We start from the raw sequence: 20,500 nt of genomic DNA, 5'->3' as shown, positions 1-20,500 counted from the left end.
CAATAAGAGTGCGAACTGTTGTCATTTTCGTAACTGGGGCAAAAGTTTCCTCGTAATTCATGCCATATTCCTGAGAAAAACCCCTCGCAACGACTCGGGCTTTATATCTCTCAATAGACCCATCAGACTTGGTTTTGATTTTGTATACCCATCGAGAACCAATAGGTCGTTTTCCTGATGGTAAAAAAACCAAATCCCAAGTATGTGTTTGATGTAGTGCTGCAAGTTCCTCAGCCATAGCAAACTGCCAAAGAGGATCAATAACAGCTTCTCGATAGAACGATGGCTCATACAAACAATGAATAGATGCTAAAAATGAAGCAAAAGATGTAGAGTAACACGAATAAGAAAAATCAGGAAGTTTGGTTGACTTACGTATACGGGTTGACTGACGAGGTGGAGAATCCACATAATCGGGAGGAGATTGAGAGACCGTGGAGGGAGGAAGATATGTGTCAGGAACTGCAGTACTAGAGTCTGTAGTAGGAGGTGTCACCTCTATAGTACTAGAATCTGTAGTAGGAGGTGTCACCTCATCATCAACCGTAAAAGGATCAAATCTAACAAAGTCTAGGTGAGTCATATCATGAGAATTTATAGGAATGAAAAAAAAATGGAATATGCTCAAGAAACGAAACATGACGGGAGACATATAATTTTTGACTAACGGGATCAAAACAACGATAACCTTTCTGTCCTATCCCGTACCCCAAGAAAACACACATTACAGATCGTGAAGTCAATTTTCTACGCTCAACGTGTGGACGTAATACAAAACAAGCGGAACCAAAGACACGTAATGAGGAATAAGCAGGAGCATATCCTTGAAGCTTTTCAAACGGTGACAAACCTGAGTTGTGAGATGTTGGAATCATATTAATAAGATGTACAGCAGTGAGGATGGCTTCACCCCAAAAGACACTAAGAACATTGGCAGACAATAAGAGAGAGCGAGCTGTTTCAACAATATGTCGATGTTTTCTTTCTGCAACGCCATTTAGTTGAGGGGTGTCTGAACAAGAACTCTGATGAAGAGTTCCGTCAGAAGCAAGTAACCTAGAGAAATCATTAGAGGTGTATTCCCCACCCAAATCACAACGAAAACATTTAATGACAGACGAATACTGAGTTTTGACAAGAGCTCTAAAAGTATGAAATATACCTAAAAATTCAGAACGACGTTTCATAAGAAAAACCCAAGTATAACGAGTACAATCATCAATAAATGAAACATAATAGCGGGAACCCCTTTTGTAGGTAAAGGAGAAGGTCCCCACACATCAAAATGAATTAGATCAAATAGAGCAAAAGATGAAGATAAACTTGTTTTAAAAGGCAAAGCCGTAAACTTAGCAAGTTTACAACCACTGCAATCAGAAACATCCTCAATTTTCAAATCACCTAAAACTCCAGTAGAAGCCAAAAATTTTAAACGGGATCCCGAAATATGTCCTAAACGAGAATGCCATAAATAAAAGGTAGAAGAGGAGCGACTCAAATGAAAAGATGTCAAATCCACAGTAGAAGCAGCACTAGTGGCTATTTTTGGTACTTCAAGTTCATCCAACATATATAATCCTCCTCATATGGCATGTCCCAATCAGCTTCTGAGAATGTGGATCCTGCACATAACAAGTGGAATTAGAAAAGAAGACAGAATATCCCAAGTCACACAATTGACTAACCGAGACAAGATTTAAGGTAAGACTTGGAATATAATAGACATCTGAAAGAGTTAAATTGTGTGTATTAATAGAACCGACTCCTACTAATGGCATATGGGTACCATCAGCTGTTGCAACCGAGATAGACGAGTTTGGTGACAAAGAATCAAAAGAAGACAATTCAGGAGACATATGATGAGAGGCCCCAGAGTCTAGAACCCAAACAGAAGAATATATACCAGAGGGAGCAGAGGTATTGGAAGAAGACAAACCGACATGAGAAGACGCTGACATGGCATGAGGTTGCGAAGCGAGAAACCTTTGGAACTGCTCAATCATCGATGGATCTATAGGAGGTGGAGTCAATACACTACTAGCTTGGAATGCTTGACTTGTAGGTTTCCATGGGGGAAAATGAGATGATGATTGTGGAGGGCGTCTTTGTGATTGCTGTTGTGGTTGCGATTGTTGTTGTTGGTGCGGTTGTTTACCTTTATTGATTAACAAAGGACATTGGCCTTTCTAGTGACCCTTCTTCTTACAGAAAGCACATTCATCCATAGCCACTCGTGATTTCAATCGATTCGGATGATTACTAGAGGGATTATGTGGAGTTGCAAGAACGAATGAAGTAGATGTTGGGTTATACTCTTTGTCAAGTCGAGTCTTGATTCGTATCTCCTCAACTATCAACTCATGGACAACCGAATCAACTGAAGGCAAAGGGTTCCGATGCAAGATTGATCCACGCAAAGTCTCAAAATCAGATCGAAGAGTAACCAAAAATTGAACTAAGTGTTGTTGCTCTCGATGTGTGATGTAAGGTGCCAATACCCGTAACTCCTCAGACTCGGTAAGAGCCAACTGATCCCACAAATCAGACATGGCGGAATAAAAATCTTGGATACACAAATCATTCTGCTTGAGTGCACAAATGTCCGTTTCCAACTGAAATTGTCGGGCAAAATTAGACTGTGTATAAAGACGAGCAAGATGGTCCCAAACGTGCTTGGATGTATCGTACTTTGCCAACTGAACCCCAATCGAATGTGTGACAGAATTGTTTATCCACGTGATGTTCTTCGAGTTATCGGCCTCCCAAACATCGAGCATTGTTGCATAAGTCTCTGCAGCCTTATCGGTAGGTGGCATTTTCGTACCCGTAACATAACCCCACATCGATTTTCCCTTCAAAACAATTTTCATCACATAGCTCCAATACGAATAATTTTTCCCATCCAACTGTACACTAATAGACTGAAGAGAATCGTCTTTACGAACAGCCATAACGAACAAGAAAATGAGATCCAAGCAATAAAGGAACAAAACAAACAAAATCCCCAATTCACAAGCCAACAAACAAACCCTAGGAGCTGCAATCAATCAGTGCGGAAGCAAAACAAGAGACATACCGTAACAGATTAATCCTTCGGTGTAGAAACATAAGAATCGTTGCAAAAAACCCTCGATCCCAACAAATCAAGCCCTATAAATGAATGGTGGCTCTGATACCATGATAGAAAACAGAGAAAAGAGAAACTAGGGTTTTATTATACATTGAATATGTTAAAATAGAAAACAATAAAAGACTTATTTATAAGCCAACAAAGAGACTAAATAATAAAATATATAAAAGTAAAGGTCTTAAATACTAATAGTGACCAGGTAAGGGACCCAGAAATATCGGCATGATGAGTTGAGGACCCGGAAATATCGGCATGATGGGTTGAGGACCGGAAAAGTCGGCATAATGGGCAGATGTGGGGGAAAAAGTCAGCAGTAGCTGGGTCTGATGGAAAACGTGGATATAGTGGACGCTTACAACGCACTATTAACAGTTATACCCACGTCCAACAGCTTGAGGCGCAACTAGACCGAGGAAGATCGTGGGACTGGAGAAGTGGGCAGTTAAAGACCCACTATAGACAGTTAAGACCCACGATTCAGCACCAGCTGCCTGGCAGTTTTACCCCACACCCTGAGTTCGTTATTTCCTTAGGCTTATTATTCTTTGGCTATAAATATAACTTTTGAGCTGCACAAGACGTTTTAGGAGGGATTTTGGTAGATAAATACCGCCCAACTAGTGAGTGTCTATTTCGTGTGTAGCCTTTATATTGTCTTGAGTGAGATTAAAATTGGGCGCGACCCGTAATTGTGTGTGTTCTCTTTCCTGCATACTTATTGATTATTGTGAGTTAGTTGTTTATTTTTGTGCGAAAAATATACCTCGATAGTTGGCTGATTATTTTGATGCGCAAAACAAGCCGTGCAAGGGTTGAAAAATTAAGCAAAAATCCGCTGCGCTATTATCCCTTGTGACACCTACCCTCTTAAGGAAGTTATTGGATAAAGCTTCTTCAATTGAAATCTTATCTTCAAAGGAAAATCTAAGCACCCAAATGAAATTCACCGTGCTTAGCTCCAACCCTCTTGCTATTTCCTCTCTTTCCTCTCTCGACAATAAGTATTCTGTTCCAAACTACACAAAAACAGTTGATGATTTCTCTTTCTTGTTAAGCCACTCCACGATCTCCCTGTTATCTTCTTCTTCCCCGTCTTCTTCTGGTTTTTGAACCAGAGGACCCGTGGGGACTAACTTTATGCCAATGGTCCATACTCTATGTATTTCCCTTCTATTTCTCCAAAAGTCTTCACCAGTATTGTGTCCTTCTATTTCTCCAAAAGTCTTCACCAGTATTGTGTCAGTAGCTTTACGGATGGGCTGCACACTATCTGTTGAAATAGATCTATAGATAGAAAGATATTGCAATCTAAACCATGTACAAATGAACTTACCTCTACTTTGGCCTTGATCATTTATATATTGTTTTAATATTTGGTATAATATTAATTATTTCTAAACAGTCTTGTATAATATTTTGTTTTTTTTGCAATAAATATATATATTATTTGTCATTATTATCACTTGTTCACCTCTCGATTAAGCCAGTTCATTTTAGGAACCTGTTTGAAATTGTTATGGTAGAGAATTATTGAACTAGTATATATATCCATCTAATGTTATAACTTTAGTCTTAACTTAACTAAACACTTTTTTATAAAGAAAATGGAATACAAATCTTAAATTACTTTTGAAAAGCTAGAATAATTAAGATTAACAAATCAAACTCATTACCCAGGTCATAAAATCAAGACTACAAAATAAAATAAACATAAAATTGGACAATTAATTAACCTTTGCTCTCTCCATCATCAATTTGGTTCTTCTTGTGAAACTTGTACAATTCTTCCACATCAACATCACTCTCTTCTACTCCTTTACTTTTAATTTTGTGTTTCATTTCTCTTGCTTTATCCCTAATCTTCTTCCCATCTTCATCACCAACTATGACTTCCCTTATCAAGTGTGCAATCTGTGTTAGAATCTTTAATATAAATCTTTATTATTTAGTTCTATAAATGTAATACTCTGTGTCGATAAATTTAGACAATCTTTAGATACAGAAACATACCTGAATCTGTAATGAAGAACGGTTCATTAAGTTGTTCTTTGTCATTCTTCATATCTTCTCTTGATCTTGGATCTTCTCTTAATAGTAATGTCTGATGTGGGTGTGGTTTAAGTCTTCCAACCCTCTATCGATAGCCTTCTTAAGTGTTCTTGAGAGATGAACAAAAACCTTTTGTATGATGAGAGAAACCTAATAGGTAGACTATCTATATGGGTTGGGGACCTAGACCTAAATTACCAAATTATTATTCGGCCCATCAACGAAATAATAAATAGTATTTCTGCTTCTACACAAATATATTCCCATATTTATTATATGTATCTAAATAAGCCCATAATCTTTATACTTTAATAGATTACTTTAATTGGGATTTAATCTTTATATGATAATAACTAATACAAAATTACTAAATAATATATGTACACAAATATTGGAAATAATTCCAACAATCTCCCACTTAGGTCATATATATTTCCTTCAATTGTATATTATAACCTTAAGAGCTCAAAATATTGTTATCATTTCCAAATATATCTATATCAATCTCGTCCATCAATTATATCAACATAAGATTAAAACAATTTTTGTTACATTAGTTCGTAACTAAACCTTCAATAGTCACATATGTCAATCGATCAAATGACATAGATTAAACATGGGTGTGTAGTGTGGATTAATATTAACATGCAGTGTGATCTTTAACATGTCTAATACTAACTAGTCCTCCTTTATTCCTTATAGAGATTAATCTAAATAACTTTATATTCTTGATTTTCTTTAAAACTGAATCTTTAATTTCTTTAAAAAAACTAATTCTTTAATGTGCACATTGATTCTAAATTATATATTTACAAGCATCACAATACAAACTCCCACTAAAATTGTATATCATCTAAATATGCAATGTGCAATATTCATATAAACAATATGTTCATGAAAGACCTCGGATAACAAATATTTAGAGAATTTATCCGTAATTTTAGAGTTTGTCCAAATATGCTCAATAGATAACTAAATATTCTGAATTCTTTATTTTCCAAATAGTTCGACTTAGTCGAACTCATATTACTCTTAAACTAAAATAACTATATATTATTATCATTTAATATCTTTAGTGATCTTTCTATATCATTCATAATTTTCAACCCCGTGACAAAAAAAATTGCAGTCAGATTCTTTAACTGGATGTCACATAACACAAAATAAATCCTTTCATCATGTTGAAATAATTCAAGTATCTGCTTAACACTCTTATAAGAATTAATTCTTTAAACTAATAATTAAACTAAAATTATGTGGCACAAATTTCTGACTGTTTTAGTATCCAACAAAATTCGAATCAAAATATCAAATGATCTATATCAAATTCGATTTCACTATATGAGTATGTAATGTTTTGTTCTTTAAATGTCACATTACTTATTTGGTTGCTTTTTTGATGATCCAAACAAGGATTCTTATATTATTTGTCCAACATCATAAATATACTTAATTTCTTGATTCATATAATCTTGAGCATACATTAACTCTTGCTTAAATAGTCTTTTGTATTTATTTATTTTCAATGCTAATCTTGAAATACTTATGAGACTAAATTTGTCTCTAAACCTTTTAAAATATCCAACAATAAACATTTAACAATTCTTTAGTCCAACTTATTTTCTTTAGACCTATAAAGTCTATTCTTAACTGGACATCCTCATCAGAATTCATTAGTTGTTTTAGTTGAAATTTTATTTCGTATACAATTTGTAATTTTTAATTCTTCTCTCCAAATAAATTAATTATATGGAGATATTCCATAAATATTTGTTTCCAAATAAAGACTATTTGAAGTACTTATTTATTTCTTCATATTTAATATGAATTGTCAATGTCCACACCGATGTTTCTTTCATCGTCAATTGACTTTTGACAATTACATCAACACATTTACTTTAGTTAACTGAAGTTTACCATCAAATGTGTATGAGTACTGAAGTTAAATTACTTTTAGAATGAATAGAAATTTTTTTAATATGCATTCTTTTATGCACCACTTTCTTTATTAATTTTCTTTTAGGTGTAACATCTGCAAATCTTACAACTTCATTTCTAAGTGAACATTATTTATGTTATTTTTGTTTCAATCTTTCATTTTTCTTAAACACAATATGATGTGAGTTCATATAGAGACTAAGTCTCCCTTTAGACAACTGCAATTCACATCAATTAACCTAAGTATGAATAAGAAAATCCAAATTAGATGCATGAGAATACATTAGTGTAAATCTAACTTTAATGCATTTAATTTTGAAACAAAATAAAACATATGGTGTATTTCTTATGAAATCTTTATTCTAATAATACTCTTAACACTTTGAACCCTTTTAGATATAATTGTTAAAAAATAACAAATTTTAGATACGCATTAAAAACTTTATCATATAAAATAAACTTAAGACGTTGACTAGAAGAAGAAAAATGTATAAACAGAAGTGTTAACTTAATTAGATAACATAACAAATGAACAATCATACTCACAAAATTTTAATAATCACATAAATTCAAAATAATGGTACGTTTCATCATAAGATACCAAACGCAACATTAATATTTAGTCTTTGGACATGATATATTAACTTGCAAACAATATTAATAATAAGTTTTGTCAAACAATTGATTATCTTTGGATAGTCCAATTATTGAAAGGGCACACCGAATAATTGTTACATATTTATTACCACATGTGCATAATATTATTCTGACCAATTATTTATCTTTCTTTGGGCCGATTAAATAACCGCATGAATTACATACACACTACCTTCTTAATTTATAAAACATGTTAACCTACACAAGAGAGCCTACTTTGGTAGGATGTTGCTTCAACTAATTGATTTAATAAATTAATAACTTATGTACCTACTTTAAGTGTGTAACTCGACAAACTATTAAACTTCCTTTTGTTCGATTAATAACCGCATAGTTACAAAACAACCGTTTTAATCTTATAAAACAAATACATTATTTAAAATTAATTTGTTTTTACATTTTTTATTTTGAAAAAATTTTAAACCCAGACTAAATATATATATATATATATGGAAAAAAAATTACTTAATGTAAAGTGCTGAGCTCATGTTACATACCATGCCTAATTGTGTGTGATTCATCCTTGCTCATATTGTGCCGTGATTTGTTTGGACCCCTGAAAAATGTCATATTAATTGTGTCTGGTCAACATCAATATATCAGTTTTGGTTGAGTTAGTCGGGTTAGTAAAAAATGGTTTATCCTAACTATTTAAACATTAACTTGAGTTAGTCTAAATGGTTTTCTTATATTCAATTTATAGTGTTATTTTTTTGTGAAGAGATGAAGTGTTCAACCCAGTGCCAGCCACGAGAATGGGGCTGCCCATCCACAAGTAGTAATACGTCAAAAAAAAATTTTTGCATGTAAGTACTAATATAAGTTAAGAAAAAGTTTTGTTAATATTTTGCGATTTCTAGCATTTTCTAGTTATGTATCATGTGAAACAAATTGGGCATGTTTATAAGACTATAAATAGGCTTTTCATTGATTAAGTATATCTAACAGCAGGTTTCTCGAGCTTTAATTGGGAGTTGCTGTATTGTGTTACGTTTTAAACTATAACCGAGTCTTTCGAGTTCTTTGATTCAAGAAACGAGTTCTTGATTGATGAGACTAATGATGGAATTCAATACTCAAACGCAGCGGACATAGAGTGAGGAAAGAATTCGAGGTTAAAGAGAGAAGAAACCGGGGTGAGAAGAGAATACCACTAGAATACACCTAGTAGTCCAAGAAAGAGGATGAGGGCCGAGAGATAACTTAGAGCACCAAGTTCCAAAATATTCAATTCATAGCCCCAAAAGTGGGGTGGGCATCAACATTTAAAGAGGCTGAATTACCCAAGAGTATTCGGTTACAACTACTTCCAAATAACAGAATTCGGTTTCAAGAGAAATAAGAGAGAAAGGAAACAAAACAGAATTATTCAATAAAAAACATAAATTGGCCCTTATTCACACTAGGGCCGAGAGACAGGTGCTGCAAATATTTTAGGACCGAGGTTTTAGTGAGCAGACCGTAACATAATCTCCCCTTTCAAGGTTCGTTGCCCTCGACGAAAAGAACGTGGACTGGTCAGCCTCTAATGCACATCTTCAATCTTCAATAAACTATTGCTTCGGCCGGGCTTCGACACATTCAGCAAGGGTCGTAGCATAGGACCGTATTTTCTCAAAAAACTTTCGGTATAATCGTTTCAGTAGTGGAACTGGCCGGGTCCTCGTGGTCTTTTACACTGCCGGGTCGCTTGCCACTCCGCCCCTATGAGGAATTTTTGTGCACCTAAGGTCGAGTTTTTCAGTGTTTAGAGCTGACCTTTGTTGCTACAATGTCTCTAGCACCTGGTGCAAAAATAATTTCTTCCAACTTCGCCTATAATCTATAGTATTATCAAAAATCCAGGCCAAGTTTTTTTCTCGAACCAGCATAACAGCGACATCGAAGAAGCCATAGCTTCTAATTAGTTCTTCAGGAATATCTTCCAAGGTCATTGCCGCGAGTGAAACAGTTTGGCCTTCGGGCTTACTCTTTATTTGCATTTTGACATCAACACTATATTCATCTAGAGTCTTTTCCAGCTGGTTTCCATGCATCAAACTGACCTGCGACCGAGGAATCCCCTTTAGGACCGTGGTTCTGTCTTGCTTCTCATAGGATAGGGTCAGCTTTTCGAAGTCCCAAGATGACGGGCCTAGAGTAATCAACCATTCAATGCCCAACACAATATCATATCCGTCCATGGAAATTACCTTCATTTCTGTTTGATATTCATTGCCTTCCATTGACCACTTCAACTCTTTGCAAACACTAGAGCATAACACATTAGACCCATCGACCACTCTAACCGATTGCACCCGGGTTGCTATGCTTTTGTGTTCTATTTTCTCCAAAATTCTGCTATTGATAAAATTGTGGGTGTTGCCTGTATCGATCAGGATCACTACCGGCTGGTTCCCAACTTTGCCAAGAATCTGGAGTGTTTGAAAAGCTTTAGACCCGGTAAAGGCATGTAAAGATATGGTTGGTTCATCCCTTAGGCCAGTCAACGAAGGTAAATCATCAAAAATAGGTTCTTGATCGGGTTCTTGGTCATTTTGATTGGCCGAGACCATGAATAACTTTGATTTACACCTATAGTTTGGTTGCCATTTTTCATTGCAAGAGTAGCATAGGCCCTTCTTTCTCCTTTCATCCATTGAGACCGGGTCTAATTACTTAGCATGGCCCTGGTTTGCACTTGAAGAGGACTCATATTATGAATTCTTGAAGTCGGTATTGGTGCTCGGCCAGGCTGTGTTGATACTCGATGGCTTGGGCAGCAATGGTGCTTCGGCGCTGTATATGTGCCCGCTGCACATTAGGGACCGATACATTGCTTCTTGGACCTTAGCCATGGACATGGCTTCGTTTAAAGAATCTGGGAATCGCAACCTCATACAGTTCGCAATCTCTTCCCTTAGACCGGACAAGTAGCAATCTATGACATAGTCCCTCGGCATATGTAATAACTTTTGAGAGATCGACATGTACCGGAGATTATATTCTTGGACCGAACCAACCTGTTTAGAATTCATCAACTGCCTCATTGGAGTGTCGTGTATAGAGGGCCCAAATTGCGCCACGAGGTTTCTTTTGAACACATCCCATGACAATGCTTCCTTTTGGTTGCGGTTCTGAAGATATGACCCGTATCACATTCTTGCTTCGCCAGAAAAGTGAATGGGGCAATATCTAATTTAGTGTCATCCTTGGTCCTGTCCACCCTGAAGAATTGCTCGGCGGATATCAACCAGCCCTCGACATCCGACCCATCATACCAAGGGACGTCGACCTTGGTTAGCCGAGTGGGAGGAACATATTGGTGGTTGCGGTTCTGGCTAGGGTGCGGGGTCCTAAATAGAGGACCGTGGCAAGAAGGCTCATCATTGATCATCGGGGTCGGCGCGGGGATCTTGGCCCTTACCCGACGCGGCACTTTAAATTGCTGTAAGTCTTTCTTCAGTTACACTGAATCTTCCGTCTATATTATTGCTTAGTTCGGCCAGCTGCTGTTTAAGGGCGCCATGCAAGGCAGTCGATTCTGTCATGTGTTGGTGCAAAATGGCATGCGTAGCGGCTGATTGTTGGGACAATACTTCAATTAGAAACTTTAGTGCTACCATTTCTGTTTGCTGGCGGTTTTCTACCATTTGGATAATCGCCAAGCTCTGATACCAATTGTTACACTTTAAACTATAACCGGGCCTTTTGAGTTCTTTGATTCAAGAAACGAGTTCTTGATTGATGAGACCAAGGATGGAATTCAATACTCAAACGCAGCGGACATAGAGTGAGGAAAGAATTCGAGGTTAAAGAGAGAAGAAACCGTGGTGAGAAGAGAATACCACTAGAATACACCTAGTAGTCCAAGAAAAAGGATGAGGGCCGAGAGATAACTTAGAGCACCAAGTTCCAAAATATTCAATTCATAGCCCCAAAAGTGGGGTGGGCATCAACATTTAAAGAGGCTGAGTTACCCAAGAGTATTCGGTTACAACTACTTCCAAAATAACAGAATTCAGTTTCAAGAGAAATAAGAGAGAAAGAAAACAAAACAGAATTATTTAATAAAAAACATAAATTGGCCCTTATGCAAACTTGGGCCGAGAGACGGGTGCTACAAATATTTTAGGACCGAGGTTTTAGTGAGCAGACCGTAACATATTGTTTCAGAGCTTTGTGACAGATTCTATAAAAGCTTGGAGCTGATCAGTTTCTCGAGCGAATGCAATAAAATCAAAGAAGCAACACTACTCAAAGCCAAGGGAAATAGATTTGCAACAAACGTGTTCAAGTGCGACTTTGGAGTAGTGGTGTATAACATTTGGTAAGAACGAAATGCAAGGGTATATGGCAGAACCCGCAGGAGTGTTGAAGAGTTATGTAAATATATTGTATCGGATTGTAGCGCCCTCGCATGACGTGGAGAAGAATCCCAAGCACAGAGCAGAACTGGAATATTTACAGGAACTAGAATTTACCGTTTTTTGAATTCACTGGAATTGAAAACATTGTAATCAAATAATTCATTTACGTTTTTAGCTTTTTAACTTTTATTCAGAATGTTACAACTTCAAAATCATTATAGGCCTGTCTAGAATAATCTCTTAAACTCGTAGGTTTTTTCCCGTTTTGGGGAATTTTTAGTGAAATGATGCTAAGTCGTTTTAAAAAAACAGTTTAATAATTTATAAAAAAAAAAAAAACACTAAGTTTTAGTGAAAATAATGACCCTTTTAATTAGAAAGATTATAATGGGGGTAACATCTTGATCTCTTTGTCCAAGGATTTTGCTGAGCTTACGTAGAGACAACCCTGAACATAATCAACAAATTAATTAAAAGAAATTATAACAACTAAGTACATAGGATTAACTAATAATAACATGACATAAAATTGTATAATCTAAAAACAATTTAAGTATTACAAAAGTATGAGAAATATATATAAGCTTCGAGAATTAATCCATGTTTTTTTCATGAATATTCTTCTTGTGAAGCTTGTACAAGTCTTCCACAACACAATCCATATCTTCTTCTCCTTTACTTTTGATTTTGTGTTTCATTTCTCTTGTATTGTCCCTAATCTTCTTCCCATCTTCATCACCAACTATGACTTCCCTTATAAACTCTGCAATCTCTTCCCCGCTCAACCCTCCATTCTCATCTCTATTTATTTCCAACCCCACACCGATCTCCTCCACTAACCTCGCATTCACTGGTTGGTCTAAGTTCATGGGTATAGCCACAATTGGAATTCCAAATGTCATGGCCTCCATTATAGAACCCCACCCACAATGGCTTACAAATCCTCCAACATTTGGGTGCATCAAGATTCTAGCTTGCGGAGCCCATTTCTCAACTACAAGACCTCTATCTCCCACCCTCTCAAGAAAGCCATTGGGCAGTGCTTCTTCAATTGAAATCTTCTCCTCCTCCTCAAAGGAAAATCTAAGCACCCAAATGAAATTCACCATACTTAGCTCCAACCCTTTTGCTACTTCCTCTATTTCTTCTCTAGACAAAAAGGACTCTGTTCCAAATGATACGAAAACTGTTGAAGATGCCTCTTTCTTGTTAAGCCACTCCATGATCTCGCTGTTATCTTCCGAGTCTCCGTGTTCTTGAGCCAGAGGACCCGTGGGGACTATCTTTTTTCCAAGTAGGTTTGATCCGTACTCTATGTATTTCCCTTCCAATTCTCCAAACGTCTTCATGAATATGATGTCGCAGGTTCTACTAAAGAGCGGAATGCCTATTGGAAATATATTATTATAGTTCTGAAATTTAAACTAAATAGATTGAAAATAAGAATATTACTTCCACTTTCAGTTTGACTTTGCTCACTCAGAGTTGTATTCAACATTTCTTGAATTATTCGGTTCCAGTGAGTTCCCCGTAGATTCAAGACGGGATAAGGGAAGTCAACGCCCTGTTTCATAAATGTATGGAAGATATAACAGATGGCGGAAGCGCTACCGCTGATGAATGGAACTGATGGTATCCCGATTGTTGTTGCGGCTATTGATGCCCATTGCTGGTTGAAGTCGTAAATGAGTATGTCCGGTTTCAGGGTTTTAATGATTTGGGTGAAAGATGGGCTGGCCTTGTCCATGGCTCTTTTGAGAACTGATTTGAGGTGAAGTGGGAGGCCATTTGTTGTGTGGAAATGGGGAGGAAGGTCGGGTTGAGATGGGATATGGAATTCGATGAGTTTGATCGATTGAGAGTATTTCTGTGTGACCCTTTTCTTGATGGAGCTCAGATTGATCGGAGTTGAACATAGATAGATTCGGAAGTTTCTGTCGGCAAGTCTTTTGGCAAGCTCTAAGTAAGGAGAGACATGGCCATGGGCTAGCCATGGGACCATTACAACATTCAAGCATGGCTTCTTCGTCTCCATATGATCACTTTTTTTTCATCAGATTCAGAGATGAATTGAATTTGTTAATAATGGCTTCTTCCACATCAAATATATAAATCATTCAAACTTATTGCTTTGGGATTTTAGATCACATCAGTTTTGGGTTACATTGAAAACGTGTTACAATATTTGAATCATTTGTTCCACGAACATGTTACAATGATGCATGTTAACAAAATTTTTATCCAGGTGTTTCTCCTTTTGATCCACGTGATTCATCATCTCCCTCCATGTATGTTAGCAAATGTTGATCCACGTGCTTCCCCTTATCAAAATTTTGATCCCACGTGTGATGTGCTTGCTCCCTCCGATGGCCCGACAAAAACATCATTTTTAATTGTATTATTAACTGCTGCGACTAAAATACGAGGGACGGCATAAACAATAAATAATGATACAAATTTTAACGTGGTTCATCAAAAATTAAACTTGGCTACGTCCATCAAAGAAGAGAGTATTATTGAGAAGATTAATATAGAGATTACATCAATAAAAATTTTGGTTATGACATTAGTTTATATAACACTCGGTCTCCCCAAACCTAACAGATACAAAATTGGGACTGAAAACAATGTTCTCAAGTCAAAAATTTTAGCTTTCTAAAATGTTTGATTGCACATTTAAATAAGCACAAACTAGGTCAACACTAAAATCTTGGTGAAGAATCTTCAAAATATTGTCACAATATTTTTTTAGTTGTATTATCATAAAAAATATTAGATTTTTTTGTGTTAATATTATTTCTTAAATCAATATTATACAAATATATATATATATATGCTTAATTTTTAAAGTGTCCGACTTTTCGTGTCGAGAGATCACAATTTGGATACGTATGTGAGACTAAATAAATACTTGGGTCGGGTCGGGGGTTGATCCGCCCACCCATAAACTTAAAAAATTAAATAAAAAATATGATATACACAAGTTTTGAACTTGCAACATCACAATATAAGTTTAAGATTTTAAACAACTAGGCTAATACCACTTTATATTTTAAAATGAACCTTCAAAATTGATTAACGTATGACATTTCTAATAATATAACTCCAACATTTTAAATAATTAAACTAATAATATTTTTAATTCGTATTATCAATTATATATTCACACATAAATTTATAAAAAAGAAATCAACAATCTTCAGTGGTGTAATGGTTAAGTGTTCATTCTAGGGCTGAAAACGAGTCGAGTCGAGCTCGAGTGGAGGTCTACTCGAGCTCGAGCTCGAAAAAATTTCAACGGCTCGAACTCGATCGAGTATCAAAATTAAAGCTCGAGCTCGAACTCGAACTCAAAACAAGTACTCGAGCTCGACTCGAACTCGACTCGATTAGCTTGAATTTTACCGAGCTCAAGAGCTCGGCTCGAGCTCGACTCGATTAGTTCGATTTATAGCTTGAGCTCGAACTCGACTCGAAACATACAAAATTAAAACATATCAACTAAATAGTTTCACACTTTCAATATATCAAAAGATCACAACAAAATGAATAAACATATAGAATTATTCATTTCACCTAAAACATAAACATTCCATCAAAATCAAATAGAACACACAACATTACACATTAAAACATTCAACTTAAAACATAACCATTCTAACTAAAAATATCTAAAATCTAAAGTCCAAACATACAATATATTAAATTAGTCCAACATAAAACAACCAAACTTACTTAATCAAAACTCCAAAGTTCCCAACATTCCAAAGTCCAAACTTACTTAATCCAAACTTCCAAAGTCCAAACTAAAAAATAACACCTTATTTGGATTCCAGAAGACAAATTTCTTGATAAGTTTTATCTCTCTGAAAAAAACAATATATAGTTAAATTAATGTTCAAATAATAATATATGTTAACGTAAAATAAAAAATATTAAATTTCACTTACCCTCGTATTTTTTTTCACTCCATGCAAATGTCGAAGCCAATCTCCTCCACATAGAAGAACTTGTACCGTCTCTGGGGAAAGTGATGAACGATAAGAATCAATGACCCTCGTCCCAGCACTAAATGTTGCTTCGGAAGCTACCGAACTTACTGGAATAGCTAAAATATCAGCGGCCATTTTTGATAACACTGGATATTGTAGTCTATTCATTTTCCACCAATCTAAACATGAAAAATCTTTAGGAATTTCACTCTTCTTCAAACGACCCTTTTCGAGATAGTCTAATAATTCAGATTTTGAAGGCTCTGAAGTCTCAATTTCCGCACAATAAGCATCAAAGTCATCCCAATTGGAGGAAGAATCACGTTGAGTCGTATTAGAATTGGAAGAGCCAATATTTTCCAAATGGAATGAACGAGAAATTCTTTCACAAGCATTTTCAGCAACATAGACATCATAAAGGCTAACAAGAGCATCTTTAACCTTACAAATATTTCTTTGGGCATCACCATGGGAATAAAGTTTTGGAAAACAAAACTCAACTGCTAACATTCTACATAATAAGTGGGTGAAAATAATATTGTTATTTGTCATAAATAAATTGATAAAGCTCGAGAAAAGGGAGGTGATTGGGTAATATATAATATGCTGGTTAACGAAAGTGAGTTTATAAGAGGGTGAAAATAGAATTGGTGGATGACCGAAGTGAGTTGATGAAGTTCGGTAAAGAATAGATAGTTGGCTAAGGAATATATTACATGATTTACAAAAATAAGTCGGCAAAATGGTTACGATAAAATTATTTTTAACCTTACAAATGTACGAAAACTTTACTAGTATAAGATAAAGGTTAATAATTATGAATAAATGTAAAATTTTAAGAAATAATTTAACTGAAAAATATAAAATAATTTTACAATTTTACTTTTTCTTTATAATTTTTTTAAAACAGAAATAAATTTCTTTTAATAAAATGGTTAAAATTTAATTATTTTTGAAAACTAAGACACGCATACTCAAATTAGGGATAGAGACTCCAACTGGGAAATTTGACGAAATGACCCTAATGATGGAGGTATTTTCCTCCGTGGTCACCGGCTAAATAAAATTGCTCTGGTGACCACTTTAATTTTTTTGGACGAAAATACCCTTTTTGCGTCATGCGAAGGGACTTCGCGTTTCGCAAAGTATAAAAGTTTGAAAAGTCCAGAATACCCTTACTATTTAATATAACCTCGCATCTTTTTTTTTCATTTATTTTCTTCTCATTCTCTCTTCCCGCTCTTCTCCTCCTTCTCTCTAAACTAGGCGGCTGCGGCGGTGGTGATCGGCGGCGACGGCTACAGACAATGAGCTCCACGAAGAGCACGAGCATTATTACACTTGGTACGTTTATCCTATGATACATCAAGTTTATTATTGTTCAGTTTTTGCATCTTTGAATCATTGTTGTTTAGGGTTTATCCGATGTCACTTCCCGTTTGGCGAAGGGCTTCCCGTTTCGCGAAGGGCTTCCCGTTTCGCGAAGGCCTTCCATTTCACAGTATTAATTATCCATTTCCCGTTTCTAAATAATGTTTTTTATTGCAGCCGAAGTTTTTGTTTTCTATAATGGAGAGTGGAAATTTAATGCTGATGGAATATTGTATTTTGATGCCTCTTCAATCAAAACATTGGATTTACCTCCAAAGTACTCGGAATTCCAAATTAGTTGACAAACTCTATGATAGACTTAACGTGCAGAAATCTATATATGATTTAGTGCTGTAAGTCAAGTATGATATTTCACGTATCATAAATCCTAGACCTGTTGTTATTGATGAAGATGAGGATTTGAACACATATTTATCACGCTTGATTTTGGGTCGAACTGTGTGACCATCGTGTGTCTCTGTAGTAGAGAAGTCACAATTTAATTAAAAAAGATACCACTACTTACACACCCAACTCAAGAAAGTATACTACCACCACAACTTACTCAAAAAATTGTACTAGAAGTTGTACCATCGGATGTCTTTGTTGAAAGTCAAAATGAAGACAAAGATAACTCTTTACATCAATACCTACACCAACTATTGCAAGAAGAGAATTAATGGGTACACCAACTAGTGCAAGAAGATCATCAATGGGTACAACAACTAGTGCAAGAAGATCATCAATGGGTACACCATCTAGTGCAAGAATATCATCATTGGGTACACCATCGACAGACCCGACAAACATATCACCGACAGACCCCTCATTTGCAATGGCATTAACTACTGAAACTGTATTGGAAGTCGGTGCCTTGTTTGAAAATAAAAAAGAATTACAATTGATGCTATATAAATATGCGATGACTAATCATTTTGAATTCAAAGTGGAGAAGTCAAGAAAATATCTTTGATATGTGAAATGTTTGGATGAGACATGCAAGTGGAGACTACGTGCCATTAAAGGTAAATTATCTGAGATGTTTGAGATCCGGAAATTCGACCAACAACACTCATGCTCAATTCTGCGAGGCCAGAGAAAAAAATGCAAACACCAGCTGTACGCGTTTAAAAATGTTTGCCCCAAAAAATGATTTTCTTGACTTTTAAGAAATAAATATAAAATATAAAAATCTCTTTAAAAAAATTTGAAATAAAATTAAGTCAAATTGGAGAATTGTTTAAAAATCAGTTTGTGACTAAAGAGTCACCACCTAAATTTTTATAAAATTAGGAAAAATAAATTATTTGGCATGTAAAACAGTAACGCCTTTGAAAAGAAATTCTTTAAAGATTCGGTGCTTGGTTATACGTGAAAAAGGCTTTTGGAGCTATGTCTCACATGCCCATTAAAAAACAGTCTCTACTTCAACAATTTTGGCCGTTAAAAAAAATATTATTACACTTTACATTTTAGACATTTTGGATTCTACCGTACTAAATCTTAATGCTAAGGATATATCTTAATAATCATTTCAATTCGTTCAAAGCATTAATTACAAACGAAGCATAAAGATTATATAAATATAGTAGAGTTTATAAAATAATACTTAAATCATAAGTCTAGACATTTTTCTAATCATGCCAAACACTAATATATTAATAGACATGTATCCAATATTAATTTATAATCAAGTAAGTAATTTACATTTTATACATAAAATTAGTTTTAGGATTTTTAGAGCCCTAAAACAAAACAAAACAAAAGTAATAAAATATGAAAAATTAGATAATGACCAAACTGATCCTTAATTCTAGAATAAATTTTAACTTTCCTAAATATTACTTCCTTAATTAATTTTTTTCATTATTTAGTTACTATTTAATTATTCATGATGAATATAATTTAATAAAAAATAATATAAATAAATAAATAAAATAATAGACCTAAATGTTTAGTAAATCATCGTGATAAGATGGTTTGAGTTATTTTTTTTGTCTTTTGATTCTCTGCATATTTAAAACAAAACTAGGCTATAATAAACTCATTAACAGCAGTCAAGAATAAATTATAAACTAATTAGCCGGCATGGAGTATTTCAGTTTCAGATACTCATTTTCAACCTCCCTGTTCATCTTTACATCTAATATGTTCATCTTTGAATTTAGTAGCCAAAATCCAACCAAAAATCAACCTAATCTAATAAATATCACAATAATATTCACAGATCTATCTAGCAAAGATTAATTTGCCCATCTCAAACAACATCATATATATTTAGACATTCATGTAATTTCGCTCCAGATCTTTCAATGAAAAAAATGATATGTATATATAAAAAAAACAACAAAGAAAATGCACTTACAGTGATATCAATTGTTCTTCGACAACTACATGATCAACAAATAACTACTGCTCAAAATATACGTACTCACAATCACTCAGGAAGAGAAGAATGATTTTTCTGAAAATCCTTTAAAATACCAGGAAGAATCGTGCTCCATATCTTCTCTCCCTTTTATTTTTTTCTCTCCCCTCTCTCTCTTTGTCTGCTCGATCTCCTTTTATAGACATCCGGTGTTAGTTTTGACATGATCTTCTCGGCTGAGAGACTAGATCAGAGGACGATGCGGTCTTCGGAGACTAGATCAGAGGACAATGCGGTCTTCTCGGCGGGCATTGGGAGACCAAAGCCTACCGCAGACGTGGCTGGAGGAAGTCGCCGGATCTATCGGAATACCAAATCTACCGATCGTGGCTTGAGAGGGAAGTCGGTGGCGGGAATCGGTCAAATGAACCCTTTATCTTTGCGAGAGCCTCGCTCTCTTTCTCTCTGAAAAAAGTCGGTGGAGACGAAATCTTTTTTTTTATTATTATTATGCTTAAGCTACTAGGATTATTTCATCTGGTGGTCTGGACCTCTTTCGGATTGGGCTTCCTTTCATTAGGTTTGGGCTTATTTCTTTATAAATCAATTAGAATGCAAAAATAAATAATAAAATTAATATCAAACA

General features: G+C 35.1%; 1 protein-coding gene across 1 annotated transcript; it reads right to left on the bottom strand.

Moving 5' to 3' along the window:
- Positions 1-12,716: 12,716 nt before the first annotated feature.
- LOC124909663 (UDP-glucosyltransferase 29-like) lies at positions 12,717-13,577 on the bottom strand. Its single transcript, XM_047450322.1, has one exon. It carries the CDS (start codon positions 13,470-13,472, stop codon positions 12,717-12,719), a length of 756 nt encoding a protein of 251 aa, XP_047306278.1. The 5' UTR covers positions 13,473-13,577.
- Between the last annotated feature and the right edge of the window lie 6,923 nt (positions 13,578-20,500).

This window comes from Impatiens glandulifera, chromosome 7 (assembly GCF_907164915.1).
Source record: "Impatiens glandulifera chromosome 7, dImpGla2.1, whole genome shotgun sequence".
In the NCBI taxonomy this organism is placed as follows: Eukaryota; Viridiplantae; Streptophyta; class Magnoliopsida; order Ericales; family Balsaminaceae; genus Impatiens; species Impatiens glandulifera.
Note: the sequence above shows the minus strand (reverse complement) of the source record. Positions and strands in the feature narration are given on the sequence as shown.

What these genes read in the sequence shown, in the direction of transcription:
- LOC124909663 (XM_047450322.1), bottom strand. Translation starts at nt 13,472, where the DNA reads ATGAAGACGTTTGGAGAATTGGAAGGGAAATACATAGAGTACGGATCA.